General features: G+C 33.9%; 1 protein-coding gene, 1 long non-coding RNA gene and 1 pseudogene across 5 annotated transcripts; 1 reads left to right on the top strand and 2 right to left on the bottom strand.

Annotated features, from left to right (window-relative positions):
• Positions 1 to 2,497: 2,497 nt before the first annotated feature.
• Positions 2,498 to 7,170, bottom strand: LOC150034726 (G-type lectin S-receptor-like serine/threonine-protein kinase SD1-13; annotated as a pseudogene). The gene is made up of 6 exons (XR_016531116.1): positions 5,645 to 7,170; positions 3,980 to 4,254; positions 3,687 to 3,897; positions 3,330 to 3,567; positions 3,048 to 3,198; positions 2,498 to 2,959 (listed from the first exon to the last, which is right to left on the bottom strand). The product of XR_016531116.1 is annotated as a G-type lectin S-receptor-like serine/threonine-protein kinase SD1-13 (transcript).
• Positions 7,171 to 12,684: 5,514 nt separating this feature from the next.
• LOC120084137 (G-type lectin S-receptor-like serine/threonine-protein kinase At1g11330) lies at positions 12,685 to 16,309 on the bottom strand. 3 transcript variants are annotated; one of them, XM_039040037.2, is made up of 7 exons: positions 14,868 to 16,309; positions 14,675 to 14,791; positions 14,387 to 14,580; positions 14,084 to 14,294; positions 13,436 to 13,673; positions 13,192 to 13,342; positions 12,685 to 13,102 (listed from the first exon to the last, which is right to left on the bottom strand). In XM_039040037.2, exons 1-7 carry the CDS (start codon positions 16,168 to 16,170, stop codon positions 12,794 to 12,796), a joined length of 2,523 nt encoding a protein of 840 aa, XP_038895965.2. In that variant the 5' UTR covers positions 16,171 to 16,309; the 3' UTR covers positions 12,685 to 12,793. The 3 variants fall into 3 exon arrangements, with proteins under 3 accessions (XP_038895965.2, XP_090172995.1, XP_090172994.1); XM_090316868.1 differs by having other exon boundaries at positions 12,914 to 13,102; positions 13,212 to 13,342; XM_090316869.1 differs by lacking the exon at positions 14,868 to 16,309 and having other exon boundaries at positions 14,387 to 14,593; positions 14,675 to 14,790.
• Positions 16,310 to 16,465: 156 nt separating this feature from the next.
• On the top strand, positions 16,466 to 22,262 carry LOC150034725 (uncharacterized). The gene is made up of 2 exons (XR_016531565.1): positions 16,466 to 17,454; positions 21,730 to 22,262. It is a non-coding gene; the product is annotated as an uncharacterized LOC150034725 (long non-coding RNA).
• Positions 22,263 to 22,455: the final 193 nt, after the last annotated feature.

Genomic DNA, 22,455 nt, shown 5'->3' with positions numbered 1-22,455 from the left:
GTTTTCTGTTTATTGGTTGGACCATAAACAAGTAATTTATTAGAGGAGCATCGATACTTAAAGAGTTAGAGGTAACCTAAGGGTAAAATGGTATTTTGACACATTTGAAGTTACAAACACTCGTGAAGGACTAACTTGCTATGATTGGTCTATATCCATGGACACGGAAATATATTTGTAGTGGAAGAGTGTAGTTGTGAGTCTTTAGTAGAGTGTACCTACAATTAACGAATATGGATTAACTTGGTTAATGAGTTTAGCCAATTAATCTCATAACGTTGGAGTTTCTGATCGACAGGTCCATCAAGTTCCCTTGTTAGCTCACTAGATGATATTTAAGAGGGATGATTTGAATTGTTCAAATTAATTTGAGGAAACCATATATTAATGTGATTAATATATAATTGATTATGAATATGATCTATAATTAAAATTAAATTGGAAAGCAATATTTGAATAAGATTCAATTAATTAATTCAAGCGAATTAGATTCACAAAGAATTAATTAATAGAGAGGTATTCCACATATACATACGATGTTTATGATAATTAAATATATATACACATTAAATTAGAATTAATGTATAAATAGTTATTTAATTAATGTGTAAATTAAATTAAATAATATTTAATTGTGCTAATTAATTAAATAAATGTTATTTAATTAATTGGGTTAATTTATTAAATAAGTGTTATTTAATTAATTAATGTTGAAAAGGGAAATAGGAAAAGGATTAGGAAAATGGTTTGAACCTTCTTTATATAAAGACCTCCCTATGGCCCCTTTGGGAGACACGAAGACTGACAATACACAATACACAAGTGTTATTATGCAAATTTTTCCTTAAGCCATAAAGAAAATCCTTTCTACTCCCGAAAAACCTTTTTTTTTCCCCTTTCCCAATAGTTGGATACCACCTATCCTTCTATTGGAATCCTAGAGAATAACAAGCTTACTCTCATGGTTGTGTTTGAGATTATTCAAGAAGTTGTTGGTGATCAAGATCGTAGGAGGAGTCGTTCGTTCGAACTTCGAGAGGATTGTTCTTGGAATTTGGGAATCTACAAAGGTAAGAATGATTCTAATCTTTTCCCCTAAAGCATGCTATTTTATATGTTTATATTCTGTTTTAGTATAATGAATTTGTTTATGTAAAAATTGAATTGCGGGATGCAAGGCATTCTCTCAAAACACTTCTGTTGCAAGATTTAATCCCTTCAAATTGGATGTTGGTTGTAGATGTCCTTTGGGGATATGTTGCTTAATAGTCTAGATCTTATTTTTAAAAAAATTGTTAATATGAAATACTCTTCATGAGGTTGTAAGTTATATATTGACAATGTAGAAATGAACTTTTGTTAAAGATATAGCCGGAGCTTTTGATAAGATTATCCTCTTCAATTAGGACCTCAAAACATGAGCAATTATAGAAAATTTCTTATTATATATATATATACACACACACACATATATATATATATATATGCTTAAAAAAAATGCATACGAACTTGACAAGTAGAACATACTTGGAATTTCTTCAGAATGCTCATATGACCCAAAGCATATGTATACTGAACATCAAGTCTTCATTAAGTTGTCTTTTTTTTAGTGTCAAGAAGAAATTACATTTGATAAGTAAAAACTGTCAAGTTATAAATAATCTTGTCCATAACGAATGTAAAAAATTTAGATACTTGACATTTAAAATAAGTCAAATGATCTCATATACTTGACATTTATAACATATGAAGTAAATTACAACTTGACACTCTTATCTAGTCAAAAAAATCTCTTATTCTTGACATGGGCTTACTTGACGTTTTTAAAAACGTCAAATACACTAATACTTGACTGCGAATAAATGTCAAGTAATACAACTTTTAGTAGTGTTAGGAGTTTCTATTAATATATATAGGTATTAATGTTGACGATGTGGCCCCTGATTAACTATATTCTTTTGTTTGCCGGCCCAAACTACTCAGTATAAACGGTCTAATTTACTTCAAGACTCAGGAAGACTATATTCTTTAAGTTTCAAAACTCTTCAATCGATTACCTGTATACAAGCTCAATATGTAGACGAAGTTCTAAGGAACTAGACGATTGTTCAATTGTATAGACGATACTAAGAAGTACTAGATGATCGTGTAGGTGACAAGTGAGTGGAACTAGACGATCGTATAGACGATGAAAAGTGGAGCTTGATGATCGTTTAGACGATGCAAGAGGAACTAAACAATCGTGTAGACGATACTTAAGAAAAAGCTAGACGATCTTGAGAAAGAAAGAACACAAGAATTTAAGTGGTTCAGCCAAAGGCCTACATCCAATGTGCAAAAAAGGGAGGGTATCTTTTATTACTTCTTTTAAACTTCTTTACAGAATGAATGTCTCGCTCTCTCGTACTCGTTACTCTCTCATTCTTTTCCTTTTATACAGGTTTTCATTTTCAACGGAAAAAGCTCTGGTGGTTACAACAAACAAAACATAAAGAGGTGAGAACGATAAACTGACTACAACTTTATTTTTATCTTCGATTCTTTCTGTTACAGACTACTATATCTTATGTTAGAGAAGAATATTCAGAAGGTAAAGAAATTGCATTAACTTAAGATAATAGATCAAACAAATCGGTTTTACTTAATCAATGCATTATCGAGCTATAACTGTGGTGAGTGTAACACTATTTACAGAATGTTTATTTGAATTTTGTTGAGATGATTCTATATTACTTTCAGATGGTCTACCAACAAAACCAGGTTCTTTTGGAGTAGGAAGATCTACGTCACTATTGAGCATTGAAATAATAGTGGGGATATTTGGTCTCTCTCTTACAGATTCTTGAACGCATAAGAGCCCCACTTGAATACATCTCAAAATCTCTTGTTGATAACACAATTCATATATTGTTGGTTCAATCATAGGAATAAGGTTGTCTTTCATCCACAGCTTCCATGCCTGAAACCAAGTTAATAAAATTAGCTATTAGGATCATTTGAATATTATATCATTGAACTTTAGGAGTATGAAGTCTTCATTGACATACAAATCCTAATAAGCTTATAGCTTGTTCATGGTAGTAGGACTCTGTATTTCTTCTCCCACTAATAATTTCAAGCAATAGGACCCCAAAACTAAATACATCCGACTTCTCTAAAAATCGACCTTGCATTGCGTACTCAGGAGACATATATCCACTAGATTCATAAAATAAATAAATAGACACAAACAAATTTTAGTTAGTCAGTTGCAAAATAATAATAATAATAATAATAATAATAATAACAATCAAACTACAATAAGATGTGATAGCCAGAAGTGTGCTTACTAAGTCCCGACAACTCTTAGAGTATTCACTTGGACATCATTGCCACAGAAAATCTTTGCCATGCCAAAGTCTGAAATTTTAGGGTTCAAATCTTGATCTAACAAAATATTACTTGTTTTAAGATCTCTATGAATGATTTTTAATCTTGAATCTCTATGAAGGTAAAGTAGACCTCCAGCAATTCCATCAATAATGTTAAATCTTTGTCTCTAATCCAAAAGTTCTTTTGGTGGAGAGCCTACATATTTACATGGAGATTTTTATTTTGGTTAGTGAATGGCTACTCTAAAGCAACCCATAAGAGAAGGAAATGCAACACAATTGTTAAAATTGAGCAAAAATATTGAAATAACTCACCAAAGATTAAGGCATCCAAACTTAGGCGAGGCATGTACTCATATATTAAAATTTTCTCTTCTCTTTCGATGCAACACCCTAATAGGCGTACAAGATTTCTATGTTGTAGTTTAGAAATTACCCTCACTTCATTTATAAATTCTTCGTACCCTTGATTCGAGGCTTTTGATAGCCTCTTTACTGCTATTTCTTGTCCATTTAACATTTTTCCCTGATAAATAAACCATCATTTACTTAATCCATTTGCTTCTAATCAATATTAACTTAACATTAATAAAAACATTTCTACTTACCTTATACACTAGACCAAAGCCACCCTGCCCGAGTTTGTTATTCATATCAAAATTGTTGGTTGCAATTGCCAGCTTCTCAAAATCATAAAGAGGTAGCTCTTCAAGTTTGATACCATCCTCCCTTGTCAGTGTAAGAATTCTTTCTTTTTTGTCATCAGATGTGATTCGTAATTTCCTTTTGCATTTCCACCAAAATGATATGGTTGTGATGATCATGATGACAAAGGTCACTGGTAGCACAATTGCTATAATAATCCCTTTCTTATTTTTTACATCTGTGAAATGAAAGAAGTATTAAAGATTTGAAAAATATAGCTCACTGATAATCATTGGCATGGACTCTTTCCACTCAAGTTGGAGATGTAACATTCTCATACCCTACATTTTTTTATAAAAAAAATAAGGTAAACTACAAAGTTTATTAGTCATTATGGCCACGTTTATCTCATTAATGAATTGTGGGGTCCACCTCTAAATCTATAATCAAATGTTTTTTAAAATTACGTGGAGTCCACCATATTTTACATAATCTCATTGAAATTACACTAATTTTGATTACGATTTGGTAAACATGACCTAAATTTGAAGTTTATGTCCTATTTGATTATTGAGTTTTTACTAGTGTCAAATGTTTCTTTATGAAATGTAAAACTATGATAAAAAGAAGGAAAAAGAAGGAAAAATAGGTTAAATTATAAACAAATACCCTTGAACTTTGCCACATGTTACAAAAATACCTTTCAAAAGTTGCAATATTACCCTTGAACTTTCATAGACGTTTCAAAAATACCCTTGGAGTAGAAATTCGTTGCATTTGGATAGAAATTGAGATGTGAAATGGTGTAGTAGGTGACCTAGAACAAAAATTTGAATCACCACATTATTTTAGGTCATCCCCACATAGTTCTAAGTCTTGATTTCTATTCAAAATTCTAAATAATTTATCCAATGGTAGTTTTGAAACGTTTGTGAAAGTTGAGGGATAATATTGCGACTTTTGAAAGTATAAGGGTATTTTTGAAACAAAAAGAAAAGTTCAAGGGTAGTGATTATAATTTAGCAAAAAAACAATATTTTGGTGCATCCAAACACATCTTACTCTCATCACACACATGAAAAATGAATTAAAATATTTCAAAAAATAAGTAAAAAGAATTTATCGCATGATAAATTATAATTGGACAATTTGGTAGGGAGAAAAAAGATAAGTGTTTTCCTAAACAAATATAAATACTGCCCATGATACACCTAAATATTTTCTCATAGAGACAAAATATAAATTTTAAAAATAGAACTAAAAACTAAGACTCCGTTTGGTAACCATTTTATTTTTTGTTTTTTATTTTTGAAAATTAAGCCTATAGACACTATTTCTACTTCCAGATTTCTTCATTTGTTATCTATTTTCATCAAAGGTTTAAAAAACCAAGCAAAAATCTGAGAACTAAAAAAAAATAGTCTTCACAAAGTTGTATTTGTTTTTGAAATTTGAATAAGAATTCAACCATTGTACCCAAATCATCAGAAGAAATGTTGATAAAATAGGTTTAATTTTCAAAAAAAAAAAAAAATCAAAGTATTACCAAAAGGGCCTAAATAGTCATCCAATAATAACAACTATCAAAATAAAAATTTGTAGTAGTAGGCTTAGGGAAGAGTACATACTTGTAGGATCTAATTCTGTATATGGCATCCGAAGGTAAAGAGTAGCTCCATTTCTCTCAAACTTTTGTATATCAATTAACTCATCCCTTCTCCATAGCATACACCGAATAACTTTTTCAAATGCGTAAGCATTACACGAACAATTGCGCAAGCACTCTTGTTTGCAATCATTTTCTGTAAAAGACGTAATAGACCACTCTACAAAAAATGGCAATTTAACCATTTCAACTGATACAAACCCATCTTCTTCAGCACTACTATTACTGCATTGCAATGGCGTCCTTCTCACACACCCACCACTCCAATTCCCTTGATGCCATTCCTTTTCATTCCTTGGCTTAAACCCTTTTAAACAGCTGCAAATGGTAGACGCCTTTGGATTACAAATCCCAAACGCCCCACAAGTACCATAGTAATCACACTCTGTTTTTATAGCAAACCAACTAACATTCCAATTCCTAATCTGAGGATTCCAATGCGTTTGCACCAAATTCCCTTGCGAGGTTAAAGACAAAAAAGCCTGCTGTTCAACAGTGTAATTGTAAGAAACATAGAAAGTGTATTGTTGGTCTTGGATTACAAGGTTAAACCCAGAAAGATAAACATAGTCCATTTCGGGTATTCCAATAAATGACTGACCGTTCCATGGACCAGATCGCCAATAAGGTTTGTCACCATTATTCCAAATCACACCTTCAGGAATACCGAAAACTTCTAGTGCTAAGGAAAAATTTCCAGTGGATGGATTAACAGGGGAGCTCCATGAGGTTAGCTTGATCTTCTCTTTTGTTCTTGTGTTGGTGATGAATTTCATGGAAATCAAGAATTTATCGGAAGGGTCTTTGAAGCTCTCCCATAAAATGTTCCCAGAAGCAGTATCTTCCAAAACAAGGTTACCCGTATCTAAAATTCGAGCGCTTGTGTTGGTTGTAGAAGAAGAAGAAGAAGAAAAAACATTTGAAGACCAGAGGACGGTGTGGTTTCCATCTAAAACCACAAGATCTCCCTGTTTAGAAATAGTGAAAATCCCAGAAGAATCTTTGAGAGGCTTGTCTTTGTTGGCCACCCACACTAAGGTTTGCAAGGAAACTTGGTTGAACCAAATTCCGACATATCGGCCGGTGGAATTAAGAGGTGTAAAGAAGCCCAATTTGAATGAACTGGCATTGGAAGTTATAGAAGCAGGGTCTTTGATAAAATTTTGTGATGTGATTGTATGTCTGCCGAAGCAAAATATTGGAGAGAAGAACGTAAATGAAAGAAGAAGAAGAAAATATGAAGAGGGGTAGTTGGATTTGGGTTTCATGGGTGGAGGTGAAGACTAAATATTTGAAGAAAGCAATGTGGAAAAAAGTATATATATGAACCAGAGGCATATAAGCTGAAAGACAACTGTACAACGTCATCCATGAATGCAATCCACTCGTTTCAGCCTCTTTCTTTTAACCACATTTTTCTTTTGAGTCTATAGTCAGCAAAGCAGGAAAATGACAATTCAGGCCTTTTTTTTGTGTTTTTATTGTGTTCTTGTTTTTCATAACAGATTCTGATATGTACACACGACAGAGTTTACATTTCAATGTAATTATGTTTATACTAAACTTATGATGAATATATTGTTCAACGATTTATCATTTACAAAACATATATAGATATATGCTTTTTTTTTTAGTAGAACGGTTGTACAAGAAATTTCAGCCAATCAGATTTTGTCATATCATCACAATAAAAGCAATGAAAAGTCAATGTCTTTACATTGAAATTTGGAGACTTAACTAAAAAATTGTCCCATGTCTTTTTTCTGGCCGATAAGCTTGGCGGAACTGAATGGTGATGAAGCAGACAATCGATTATTTGGCAGATAAACCAAACCGGCCACTGCCTCTTCGTCTACCTCTTTGTATTTGGCACATCTCTGATGTCGCTTTCCCTGCATTTGGCATTGTTTCCATGCATCTTTTCGTCTGCCTCCGATGTGGTTCCAACGATATTACAACTGCGTTCCGTCTCCAGCTCTCCCCCTTTGTCAATGAATATTTGTAGTTTAAAAAGGTTTTCCCCTCGACTTCTGTTAAATGACATGTAAATAACATAATATATATGTTTCCAGCTAATTGTATATTGAAATGTAGTTTTCAGATCCCATTTTCTAGTGATTCTTATAGTTATTGTGTAATAGAAGAGCAAGTGCAAAAGCTTACAAGCGACATGGGGGTGCCCCGGAAAACTAAGAAACAAACATCTCTTTGTTTATCAAAAGATTTGTTCGTCACGACCATTATAATTATGAAATACAAATAAGATATTCTCCATTTGGGTATAACCCTAATGATTTTGATGTTAATTTCACTTCAAAATGCCTCATATTCTTGAAGATGGTTGTCCTCTCTTATAAATCCAGGATCATCTCTTGATTTAACTGATGTGGAATTTTGATCTCATTTCAACCCAACATAGAGAAAAATTGGAATTTCCTCTATTACGTCAATCGAACATAACCAAATTCTTAATAAATATGACTCTAAAAATTTAGATGATATAGGAGAAGAATTGTTGATGGGCTTTCTCATCATAAGAGTTTTACGTTAGCTACATCTACGGGGCAGGTGGAGAATGATTTTATTAGAGAAAATGTTACAGAGTACAAAATAATTGGCACCTCTAAGGTAGAGAATTTATGTAATGCAGTCCTCTAAATCCTATAGTCATAATCGTAAATAACTATGAATAGTTAAATAATGTCAAATATGAGTTTATAAAGTGGACTTCTATAGATCCCGACTTGCTGATTGGGTAGCGAAACTCCCGTGTTAAGTCATTCAAAGTGTCATATAGCAGATTAAAGATATTTAAATAATAGGTCTAAAATAAATTGCATAGTGAAATGAAAGAGGCGCAAAATAAATATTCATGACTATTAATGATTTGGCGAGGTATTTTGAAAATCAATCTACAACAGTTATGGAATATAAAAAAGAATTAAATCCTCCCTCCTTTATTTGGCTTCAATTGTTAGTCTCGCTTAAGATAAAGTTGACCATTTTCTTGAATTTAGACGTGTATAGTTTTGAGGCTTCTAATGCTCCATCTATGTATACTTAATTCTTCCTTGTATAGTATTTGAAATTCATCGTTCACGTGAAACAACTACTCTTTTAATATTTGAGTAACCATTAGATGAGTTGCATTAATCTCATGCTTCCATTTTTTTAGAAATAAAAAGTTAAAAGAAATCATTTAGAAAAAAATATTGTATGACAATTTGTATTAGACAACTACGATTACAAAAAGATAGTTATAACTCAAACAATACCTAAGTATTTCTCTAAATACTTTACCAAAATCCAACAATAACAAAACAAAAGACTCTTGAAAAACCAAAATACACAATACAATTGAATGTACACATTGTGGTAACAAATGTAAGACTATTAAGAAAATTAGTATCTAAATTTTGTTGAGATCATGACGAAACTATGTTATTTTCTTGTGATCAGTTAATAAAGTTAGATGGTTTTGGAAGAAGGAAGATCCACAATTTCACTACGATCATTAGGATAGTGATAAAAACATTTGGCCGGTCCTTCATAAATTCTTGAAGGCTGGTATAAAAGTCTCACGTGAATGCATTTCAAAATTTTAAGGTTTGTGGAGGTAGAAACTGCCCGTATTTAGTCTCCAACTTATAATTCCAAGCAATAGACCTTTGAAATTGAACACATTTATACTTATATAGCTAACTTCTTTGAAAAATGGCTTTGCATGTCATAACCAGGAAATATATAACGTTAATAATAATAACAAAAAAATACACACACTAAATTAATTTTAGTTAGCTAACATATTTTTTTTTTTAACAAAAACATTGGTGAAAGGTCTTACTATGGCCACCCGCTCAAAAAAGATCGGTATTGAATAACTCAATTCTACCGATTTAATAACGTTCATAATTGAAATTTGAATATTTATTAAGGAACTTATCTTTTATTTTTTTTTCTCTCTTTTATATATTTATCAACGAATTTTATAAATTGATGTTCTCAAATCTTCCAACATCTCTAATTTAAAAATTCAAGCGGACCGATTAAAACCGACTGAATCGGTGCCAGTTAGCTGAATTCATGAGTGATTAGTGGTCGATTTTGTTTATTTAGCAAACCAATTGGTCGGTCAAGAAATTTATGAATTTATGACCAAACCGACCGAATACTTAAAAATAATGCTGGTTGGCTGGTCCACGCATTAATAAAGATGGTTTTGATAAAACTATGCGTACCATGGTTTTTACGCATGATTTTTTTTAAAACCATTCACACTTTCAAAGAAAATGGAAAAAACAAGTAATGATTTAGTTTGTCCATTCCCTCCCACGTTTTCTTTCTGCCAAATTTTCCAATCTCTCTCATCTCATCCATTCCCATTTGGGATGACCATTCTAAACCACAAAAATCAAACCGTTTTTAAAAATTGAACCGAATTCAGTAAAATAAAAAAAATGTAGTTCGATCTGATTTGAAAAAAATTTGAAACCGAATTAATTCAGTTCGATTCGGTTTTAATTTGAAACTGAATCAAACCATTATTAATCTATATATATATATTTAAAAAAATAAAAACGAATTTAAAACCAAACCGTTTTCAATTTAAAGAATAAAACCGAATCGAGCCATTTTTTAATTAAAAAAATATAATATAGATTTTTTAAAAATAGTTGTTGAGATATTTAGGGCTTGATTTATGTATTATGTATTTAGGCTATAATTAGAAAATTCGATTATCTTCCTTTCTATTAAATCCGGATGTAAATCTCAAGTTAATACAAGAAATTATTCAGTCAAATATAGTTTCCACATAGTATCAGTGCCCAATCTCTAAAAGTTTTGTCGTTGTTGTTCGATCTCTGCCTTCCTCAATGGCCAATTGTCGGGGGTAGATCTACACACTAATCCATCTTCGATTCGCTCCAATTTTGTTGTTCAGATTCTCCCGACGTGAACCTCCAATCGTTCCAGCCACGCAGATTGGTCAAATTGGTCCAGAACTCGATCCCCACCGTGAAGAACTCAATCCGGTCTAAAACTCGATCCTCGATCGAACTCGATCCAAGTCTTGATCCAATCCAGAACTCGATCCGGTCCAACACTCCCCCACTATGAAGAGCTCGATGCTCGCCCATATTTGCTGCAAAACAAAACCCACTTGATGCTCGCCCCTACTTCAATCGGTTTAGATGGACCGACTAGTTCAATCAACTTGGTTTGTTTCATTTAGTCAACCCATTTAGTTTAATTTAGTTAACCAAGTTCATTCCAATTTGGTTCTTAGTTGATTCTTTTGTCGATTTCAATATTTGTTCGGTTTTTAGATTTTCCAGAGTCTCTGCTTTGTTTCATTTTTTAATATTTTCATAGATCTCTATTTTCAGTTCAGAACTTTGTGGGTTTTATTTTAGATCTTTACGAAGGTCTCTGTTTCCAACCTAGAAGTTCGTGAGTTTCTATTTCTAGCTTAGAAGTTCTCTGTATTCCAGTTCTTCATGGGTTTTCTGCTTCCCGCCTAGATCTAATTCACAATTGCTTCTTCAGTTTATGTTGTTCAGCTAGCTTACAGACTCAAATTGTTCCTTCAAATTGTTCCTATTAAGTTGAGTTTGAAGGAGGGTGTTGGGATATTTAGGGCTTGATTTATGTATTATGCATATATTTAGCCTATAATTAGGAATTTTGGTTATCTTCCTTTCTATAAAATCTCTATATAAATCTCAAGTTAATTCAAAAATTATTCAGTCAAATATCGTTTCCACAATACCAAAATCAAATTTGTAACCAATGCAGTTCAGTTCGGTTCGATTTGAATCAATAATTCGGTTTGGTTCAATTTGACCATTGAATCGAACCGTTTTCACCCACAATTTCCATCTATCTTCTTTCTTCCTTCTCTTCCTATCACGACTAAGTTAGTCTTCTTCTTTTTTCTCTCAATTTCTCTTACTTCTCTGGGCCTTTTTTTTCTTAATTTCTTCTCGTGTCTAAGTGGATTTTCTTCATGAGCTTCTTGATAGATATTTATTTTTTTCATATTTCTTCTCTCTCCTCTATTTTTTTAAATTTCTTCTTTGACAAAGACCAACGGACCGCACGTGGTTGATGTCGCGGTGGCTCCAATGTCTCCCAAACTAATGCATAAATGGACAACATCGACCGCACTCCAAACATTAATTTTCCAACTCTAACTAAACAATTCTGCATCCAAAACATATATTCTCTAGATCCAACATATTAGCTCAAGAGTTCATAATTCAATTCATTGCCTTGAACACCTCCTTAAAGTGTTAGCTTGTACTTCATTACCACTACCACTATAAATCCTTAGCTAGAGGTGGCCATTCAAACTACAAAAACCAAATCGTTTCTAAAAATCAAACCAAATCGAACTCGACAAAACCGAAAATGCGGTTTGATTGGTTTGAAGAACTTTTGAAACAGAATTAATTCGGTTAGGTTCGATTTTAATTTTGAAAACTAAATTTGAAACCGAAACGAATCGTTTTTAACTCTCTATATATTTATATGTTTATATATTTCAAAAAGAAAGAATAAAATAAAATTTAAAACTGAACCGTTTTTTAATTTTAGAAAGATATAATATAATTTTTTTTAAAATACCAAAACCGAATTTAAAATCGAACCAAACCGCATAAATGTTCGATTTGAACCAATAAATTGATTCGATTCGGTTTCACATATTAAAAAATTCGATTCGATTTGGTTTGACCACCAGACCAAACCGTTTCCACCCTATCCATAGCCATGTTAATATTTGCAATTTTAGGATTCAAATCCTTATTTAATAAAATTTTACTTGCCTTTAAATCACTTTGAACAATGTTCCTTGATCTCAAATCTCAATGAAGGTAAAGGAGATTCCGAGCAATTCAATCAATAATAATAGTGCATCTCTCCTAATGCTTGTGTTGAGATATAATTCTAGAACTCACGTTCCAAAAGCTTCTTATTACATTATTAAAGTGACTATTTATATTGTTGAAATAAATTATTTCATTATAATAAAATAAGTAGTTTCTTTAAAAAGGCAAAATTACATATGACCTAAAATCTTTTGAAGAATTTATTTTCCTAACCTAACTCATTAGCGTGCTATAACTGTTGTAAGTGTAACACTATTTGCAGAATATTGATACAAATTTTGTTGAGAAGATTCTGTATTACTTTCCTGTGGTCTGCCAACAAAGCCAGGTTGCTTTGGAGAAGGAAGATCAACGATTTCACTATTAAGCATCGAAATGATGGTTGAAACATTTGGCCTATCATTTATAAATTCTTGAACACATAAGAGCCCCACATGAATGCATCTCAAAATCTCTGATTGGTAGTACGGTTCGTATATTATTGGTTCAATCAAAGGAATAAAATTGTCTTCCGTCCACAATTTCCATGCCTGAAATCCCAGTTTAAAAAATAGTATCAGTTCTTGAGATTTGGAATGTTATCGTGAATTTAGGAATGTTGAATTTCTCATAAACATACAAATCCCAATAAGCTTATACTAGATTCATGGCGGTAGAATCCTGTATTTCTTCTTCCGCTAATAATTTCAAGTAACAAAACTCCAAAACTAAACACATCTGATTTCTCTGAAAATTGGCCTTGCATTGCATATTCAGGAGACATATATCCACTACATTCATAGAAACAAAAGCACATAGGTGAATTCTTATTAGCTTCACAAAATCAATAATCAAATTAATTAAAAATGGATGGAGGTACTTACTAAGTTCCAACAACTCTTAAAGTATTTGCTTGAACTTCATCACCACCAAAAATTCGTGCCATGCCAAAATCCGAAATCTTAGGGTTCAAATCTTTGTCTAACAAAATATTACTTACCTTAAGATCTCTATGAATAATTTTTAATCTTGAATCTCTATGAAGGTATAAAAGACCTCGAGCAATTCCATCAATAATATTAAATCTTTTTTTCCAATCCAAAATGTTTTGTTTGGGAGAGCCTGCACGTGCAGATATTAATTTTGGTTAGTTATAAATGAATACTCTAAAGCTAATTAAAGCAACATAAAAGGGGAAAGAACTTGATTTCATGTCATATTGCCTTGGTGAGACCATTCTTGACCACAAAGCCTATTTAGAATAAGTAAAAATGCAGTTGGACTGCATGTTCAATAAGAATTTTTATATTTTAAAAAAGATTAAAAAGTTTTTTTTTTTTAAATAGAAAAAAAAGAGAATATGATATTTAGGTGCATTTTAGGCTACACCAAAGTATTGCTTTTAGAATTATGACTTTTAAAGCATATAAAAAGGATAGTTTAAAGTGCAAAAATATGTTCTTAAACACTTTGGAAAGTCATTTCAAAGGGAATGTAGGTAATTCTTAAAAATTGAGTGAAGAGTTTCTAACCAAAGATGAATGCATCCAAACTTAGGTTGGGCATATACTCATATATTAACATCTTCTCTTCTCCTTCAATGCAACAACCCAAAAGTCTTACAAGATTCCTGTGTTGTAGTTTTGAAATCACTCTCACTTCATTTATAAATTCTTCATACCCTTGTTTAGAAGCTCTTGAAAGCCTCTTTACCGCTATTTCCTGTCCATTTAATAATTTTCCCTGAAAATAAAACATTGTCTTAACCCATATAATATATGCATCCAATTAATCAAAATATACCACCAAAGCAAAGTACAATATTAGCTACCTACCTTATACACTGGACCAAAGCCACCCTGCCCAAGCTTGTTACTCAAATCAAAGTAATTTGTTGCAATTGCTACCTTTTCAAAATCATAAAGTGGTAGTTCCTCAAGTTTGATTTCATCCTCAATCATATTTTCATCTTCTCTTGTTTGTTTCAAAATCTTCCTTTTTTCACTAGAAGTCATAATTATCTTCTTTTCTGTTATAGAACACTAATATTTTTACCAAGTATGTCACAATTTTTTAACCACAGATAAAATTTTGACATGGCTATAAATTCAATCTCTTGTTACCTTGTTTGTTAGTCTTCCATTTCCAGCATAAGAATATGACAATGATGAAGATGACAAGCGCTACTGGTATCACTATGGCTATGGCTACAATAATTCCCTTCTTGTCTTTTTCGTTAGCTGCGCCGCAGATAACAGAAATGTTAAAAGGAAAACCGAAATCGTTGTAGTAAAAGTTTATACAGGAAGAGTGTACTTGTAGGTAAATCAGCAAATGCCATTCGAAGGTAGAGATCAGCTCCAAAGCTCTCAAACTGTTGTATATCAACTAATCCATTTCTCCATTGCATACAAATGGCATTTTCAAAAGCATAAGAATTACACGAACAATTTCCCAAGCAATCGCGCCTGCAATCATCAATTGAAACAGAGGAAGTAGACCAATCTGCCAAAAATGGAACTTTAACCATTTCCATTTTTAAAAATCCATCTTCTTTAGCATCAGTGTTGTCGATGAACTGATTCTCACATTTTAATGGCGTTTTTCTCACACACCCATTACTCCAATTTCCTTGATTCCACTCCTTTTCCTGCTTTGGCTTAAACCCTGTTAAGCAGCTGCAAACAGGGGATGTTTTTGCATTACAAATCCCAAACGCCCCACAATTTCCATAGGAATCACACACTGTTTTTTGAGCGACCCAACTAACATTCCATTGCTTTTTCTCATCATCCCAATTCCTTTGTTCAAAATTCCCTTGTGAGCTTATGAACAAATAAAAAAATTGTCGAGTTTCAATATTGGAAGGAAGAGAGAGAGTGTAAGTTTGATCTTGGATTGCAAGGTTATACCCAGAGAGATAAACAGAAGTCATTTCAGGTATTCCAATAAAGGACTGACCGTTCCATGGACCAGATCGCCAATAAGTTTTACCACCATCCAAAACCACAGCTTCAGGAATATTTTGAACATCCAGCAGAAATGAAAACTTACCTGTAGATGGATCGGAAGGGGAGTTCCATGAGGTAAAGTCCACGCGCTCATTAGTTCTTGTGTTTGTCATAAGCTTCATGGAAGTAATGAATTTATCAGAAGGGTGTTCGAAACTCTGCCATATAATCACCCCGGAAGAAGTATCTTTCAAAACCAAGTTTCCAGAATCTAAAATTTGAGCCATTGTGTTGTTGGTTGCTGAAGAAGAAGAAGAAGAAATATTCGAAGACCAATGGATGGTGTTGTTTGCATCTAAGACCACAAGATTCCCATCGTTGGAAATAGTGAAAACCCCAGAAGAATCGTTGAGAGGGTTGTCTCTGTTTGCAACCCATACTACAGTTTGTGGAGAAATTTTCTCAAACCAAATTCCAACGTATCTGTGGGTAGAATTTGAAGGTGTGAAGAACCCCAATTTGAAGATACTGGCATTGGATATAACTGTTGCAGGGTCTTTGATGAAATTTGTTGATGTAATTATATCCCGGCCATAGCAGAAGCTTGAAGAGAAGCATGTCAATGAAAGAAGGAGAAGAAGAGAAATCGCATGTCTTAATTTTGTCATCTCTCTTCGCACAATACTGATTCAAACTCAGCTTTGAGCAAATTCGTCTGTATAACAGAGGCCCTTTGACTTTAACATAGCCCTTGAAACTTCAGAATATGTTGAATAAATCTTGTTCTTCCTTCAAAGTCGTCCGTTTGGTTCGTTTTAGTCCTTTTCCCCCCCAGTATGGCCCTCCCCCGATAATTTTCTCTCGTATTGTTATTAAAATTTAAATTCTCCGTTTCCTTGCTCAAGTCTCTAGCCACCAAAAAAGAAACTTTGGGTTTTCTCGTTTTTAATAAGTAATAACCCGTTAGTATTCTTTGTATACAAAGTTTATGTTTCCCAAAGTCAGACTCGCTCAAAAAGAGTATCCTTAGTATGGTATGTGTTGGGCTTGATATGTAAAATGGGCTGAGAATTCATGCACTTTTTTAACTGTAAATGATCTTTTGGGCTTAACAAACTCAGGCCCTATAGTGAAAACCGGATACCACCTTTGTGAAAACACAAACTCAAACCAGTGTGCTGAAAGCACAATCTGTGTGAAGAAAATCTCCACCCTACACCTTGACCGTTGAGAATAGAGATGTGCACTTCTAATGATTTGTAGAACTCTAATGACTATTCCTTTCTTTTCTTTGTTGCAGAGAAACCCGAGAGAAAAGAAGGAGAGAACCTGAGGGAGAGGCTGTCGGAAATCATATGGACGATGGAGGCTGCTGTCATCTAGCCAATTGGAGGCAAAGCAAAGAGTCGTCTAGACAATGAAGGCTTTACTGAAGATCGTCTAGATAATGGGATTCAAAGTCGACGATTGTCTACACGATAGAGGTGCTGAGGTACATGATCGATGGCTAAACAGTACACGATAGAGAAAAGAAGATCAGGGAAGAAGATGAACACGATGATTTACGTGGTTCGGCCAAGGATAGCCTACGTCCACAGAGAAGCTGATGGGATTTTTTTTAGGGGAGTTACAAAGATTATTACAAGATAAGTTTGATAGCCTTTCTTGATCACTCTGTAAATTTTCACTCTATTACTTTTACACTTAATTACAAAATGTATATAAAGACAACTTGTATGTAACTTATTTCTAACAACATTGAAGTTGTTTTCATCTATCTGTAATAACAGTCTCCACATTGAAATAAACTTCAAGTGTTTCTTCAGCTTCTCTGAACTGACTGTCTTCTTCTTTAACCTTTGTCTCTCAGCTCAAACCCTATAATATCAAGGCACTTCTGAAGTTTGAGTTGAGTGACTGTCTTTGTCAACATGTTGGAGGAATTCTCTGAGGTATGTACTTTCAGAACTTCAACTTGTTTTGCTTCTATCTGTTCTCGAATGAAATGATATTTAACATCTATATATTTAGTTTTGTTATGGTACTGAGGGTGCTTAGATAAATGTATGGTGCTCTGATTGTCACAAAAAAATTTTACTGTATTCTGTTTGATCCTAAAATCACATAGGAGACCCTTTAGCCATAAACCTTTCTTTACTACCTCTAAAAGGGCAATAAACTCTGCTTCAGTAGTAGAAAGGGCTACTACTGATTGTAATATAGCCTTCAAGCTTAGGACACACCTTCCATATAAGAAGATATACCCTGATAAGGATCTTCTCTTGTCTAGATCTCCAGCATAGTCAGAGTCAACATACCCAATTAGCTCTGGTTCTTTGTCTTGAAGTTGTTGGTACATTAGTTTAGCACTAGAAGTACCCTTAAGATACCTCATTATCTACTTAGTTGCCTCCCAGTGCCTTTCACCTGAATTAGCCATATATTTACTCACCAGACTTGTAGCATAGGCAATGTCTGGTCTTGTAGACACCATCAGATACATTAAGCTTCCCACAACTTGGGAATAGGGGACATTTGACATTACCTTCTGATGTTCAATGTCAAATTCTTTAGGTGAATTCTCTACTAAGAGTTTGAAATGGTTAGCAATAGGACTAGATACTGATTTAGCCTCTGTCATGTGATACTTCTTTAGCAATTTCTGACAATACTGTGACTGATCAATACTTAGAATACTTGCTTTTCTGTTTTTGATAATATCAATGCCTAGTATTCTTGTTGCATTGCGCATGTCTTTCATTTCAAATTTTGACTTGAGTAAATCTTTGACTTTATTTAACTCTTTCATAGTTGCTCCTGATAAAATCATGTCATCCACATAGAGTAACAAGTAGATAGGATGAGTATAGGTATCAGTGTTTATGTAAACGTAGCTATCATAAGAGCTTTTATTAAAGCCAGTTTTCTACATAAAATCACTAAATCTTCTATTCCAGCACCTAGGGGGTTGTTTAAGGCCATAGATAGACTTTTTAAGTAGGCAAACATAGTCTTCTTTCCCTCTGACCTTATACCCCTTAGATTGGCTCATATAGATAACTTCCTCTAGGAAGCCATGTAAAAAATTTGTTTCGACATCAACTTGCTCCAGCTCTAGGTTATTATGAGCCACAATAGACAATAACAGTCTGATAGAAGTCTGCTTGACCACTGGAGAAAAAATCTCATTGAAATAAACTCCCGGCCTCTATGTAAAACCCTTAGCTACCAACCTAGCTTTATATCTAGGTCCTTGATCATTAGGGAAGCCTTCCTTCAATTTGTACACCCATTTGGATGCAATTGGCTTACATCCTTTTGGCAAAGGTGTCAACCCCCAAGTGTTGTTTCTTACTAGTGAATCAACTTCTTCATTCATTGCTTCTATCCACAACTTAGCTTTAGGACAACTCACTGCTTCTTCAAAGGTTGAGGGTTCTGAATCATTATATAAATCTGAAGCATTCAAAGCTAAGTAGTCTTCATACCTTCAAGATGGCACAATAGTTTTTCCCTGCCTATCTCTAGCTAGGCTATACCCTCTCAAATCTGGTTCTTCTTGCTCGGGATCAGTAATAGCATCTTCTACTTCTTCTTCAAGATGAGGTAGTTGATCAAAGGGTGATTCAGAGTTTGAAGGATTAGAACTAGGGTTAAGAACTTGCTCCACCTCAATTTTATCATTCTTCATTTGAGGTGCTATAACATTAAAGTTAGATCCCTGCATATACATTTCATCCTCCCTGAAAACAACATCTCTGTTGTTGATACATCTCTTCTCTGTAGGGTGCCACATTCTAAACCCCTTAACACCTTCTGTAAAACCCAAAAACATACACTTCACAGCTCTGGCAACTAATTTCCCTTTACTCTAATGAACAAAGTCAGTGCAACCAAACACCTTTAGGTTATTTAAGCTAGGAGGCTATTTGGTCCACTTTTCTTCAGGGGTTAAAAGGTTGAGAGATGCACGGGGGCATCTGTTTAGTGTATAGATAGTATATGAGGCTGCTTCTGCCCAAAATTTCTCAGGAAGTATAGCATCTGACAATAGGCTTTTTACTCTCTCTATTATAGTTCTATTCAATCTCTCTGCCACCCCATTTTGCTGATGTGTATACCTAACTGTCTTGTGTCTAGTAATACCATGTTGTCTACAAAAAGCATTAAACTCCTCTGTATAGTACTCAAGCCCATTATCAGTTCTTAGACAATTAATTTGAAAATTAGATAATTTTTCAACCATAATCTTCCATTCTTTGAATTTTTTAAGTACTAAATCCTTAGATTTAAGGAAATAGATCCAACACTTTCTAGAATAATCATCAACAAAGGTTAAGAAATACCTGGCTCCACTCAAGGATTGGAAAGGTGAAGGACCCCATAGGTCCGAATGCATATAGTCAAGGATGGCCTTGGTTGTGTGCTGAGCCTTCACAAAACTCTGCCTTGTAGCCTTCCCTATCACACAATGTTCACAAAAGAATAGGCTTTGATGAACTCCTTGAGATAGAATTCCCTGATTGGCAAGAACTTGTAGACCTTTGCCACTGATGTGTGAGAGTCTTTTGTGCCAAAGATCTCCTTCAGTAAGCTGCTTCTGAGTCACAATCAAAGCTGAGTGAATTTTCTGAACTCTTTGAACAACATATACACCATTAATCTTCACTCCTTTGAGAATAGGCTTACTATTCTTCAAAACTTCACAGTAGCCTTCCTTTCCTCTGTATTCACAACCAATAGAATCGAGCATGCCTAGTGAAATTAGATTTCTCTTCAGCTTAGGCATATGTCTGACATTCCTCAATAGCTTGACTGTTCCATCTTCAAGTTTCAGTGAAACAGAGTCAATCCCAACCATTGGACATGAGTTATTATTACCCATGTAGACAGAACCTCCATCCAACTCTCTATAAGTACTGAACCAGTCTTTGTGGGGTGTCATGTGGAAAGAACACCCTGAATCTAGAACCCAATCTAGGTTCTTATTAGTTTTTTCTTCTGCCTTTCAATTAGAGGTAGCTAAAACATCTGAATAGAAGTTAGAGTCCTCACAAACTGAGGCTTCACCTGACTGATTAGGTTGGACTTTCTATTGAGGTCGTGGTTGCTTGTTTTTCTGCTCATTCTTCCACTTTAAAATTCTGCAATCATTGATTAGATGTCCAAGTTTTTTACAATATTTACATCTAACCTTGGATTTTTCTTTCCTTTCTTTTGTTGAGCTTTGTTTTCCTTTTCCCTTATTGTTCTTCTTTGACTTAACCTTGAAAAATAAGCCTTCTGTACTAGGCTTGTTTTCCTTGCTAGTTAGGAGCTTCATCTCTCTGATTTTAAAAGCTGAAATGATAATATCAATAGTTAAGGAATCTCTCCCATATTTTAGGGCAGTCTTTATATCTTTGTAAGAATCCGAAAATGAGTTAAAAAGCACAAAGGCTTCATTATCAACCCCAATCTCTTCTCCTTGAGTCTTGAATTCAATAGTTATCCTCTTGAAGTCATCTAGATTCTTTGTCAAGGATTTAGAAGCACTCATCTTGAAAGTAAAGAACCTTTCCCTTAGGAAAAGCTTGTTGGGCAGATTTTTAGTCTCATAAAGCTCATTCAACTTGCTCTACATCTTAAATGTTGTCTCTTGGTCGATCACTTATCTTAGGACACTGTAAAACAAATTTAAAACAAGTGTTTCATGAGCAATTAGCTCCATGTTCTCTTTTTCTTCTTCAGTTGCAGTGATTTGCAGTTTGGCTGGATCCTCTAGGGCCTTATGTGCCCTTTGTTGTCCCAAGATGGCCTTGAATTTGGCTTTCCACAAGCCAAAATCTCCTTTCCCATCAAATTTTTCAATGTCATACCTTTCTACTGCCGTATTTGATTCAAATTCTGTCTGAAAAGCTCCAAGATTTTGCTTCTTTAGAATCTTGACTAATCTTGAAGTCTTCTTGCAGGCTCTGATACCACTTGTTGGCCTTGATATGTAAAATTGGCTGAGAATTCACTGCACTCTTTTAACTATAAATGATCTTTTGGGCTTAAAGAACCCAGACCCTATGGTGAAAATCGAATACCACCTTTGTGAAAATGCAAACTCAAACCAGTGTGCTGAAAGCACAATCTATGCGAAGAAAATCTCCACCCTACACCTTGACAGTTGAGATTAGAGATGTGCACTTCTGATTATTTGTAGAACTCTAATGACTATTCCTTTCTTTTCTTTGTTGCAGAGAAAATCGAGAGAAAAGAAGGAGAGAACCTGAGGGAGAGGTTGCCGAAAATCGCCTGGACGATGGAGGCTGCTGTCGTCTAGCCGATTGGAGGTAAAACAAGGAGTCATCTAGATGATAAGGGAAGAGTCGTCTAGATGATGAAGGCTTTACTGAAGATCGTCTAGACGATGGGGTTCAAAGTCGACGATGGTCTACATGATAGAGGTGCTGAGGTACACGATCAATGGCTAAACGATACACAATAGAGCAAAGAAGATCAGGGAAGAAGATGAACACGATGATTTACGTGGTTCGGCCAAGGATAACCTACGTCCATGGAGAAGCTGATGGGATTTTTATTAGGGGAGTTACAATGATTATTACAAGATAAGTTTGATAGCCTTTCTTGATCACTCTGTAAATTTTCACTCTCTTACTTTTACATGTAATTACAAAATGTATATAAAGACAGCTTGTATGTAACTTATTTCTAACAACCTTGAAGTTGTTTTCATCTATCTGCAATAACAATATGTATTGTTAAAGTTAAAGGGAACAAGCTCTCTACCATGTTAGAGTGCGACCAAAGTTTTACATTGGCTAGGTATGGAGAAGATGCATAATATATAAGTGAGAACAACAATGTCTAATGGTATGAAATCCTTTGGTTGAAACCAAAATCAAAGTCATTAAAGCTTACATTTAAAATGGACAATATCATACCATTATAGAGATATGTTGGAG

This window comes from Benincasa hispida, chromosome 8 (assembly GCF_027475165.1).
Source record: "Benincasa hispida cultivar pf3 chromosome 8, pf3_genome.v1.1, whole genome shotgun sequence".
NCBI lineage: Eukaryota > Viridiplantae > Streptophyta > Magnoliopsida > Cucurbitales > Cucurbitaceae > Benincasa > Benincasa hispida.
This window is presented reverse-complemented; position numbering and strand designations above follow the sequence as displayed.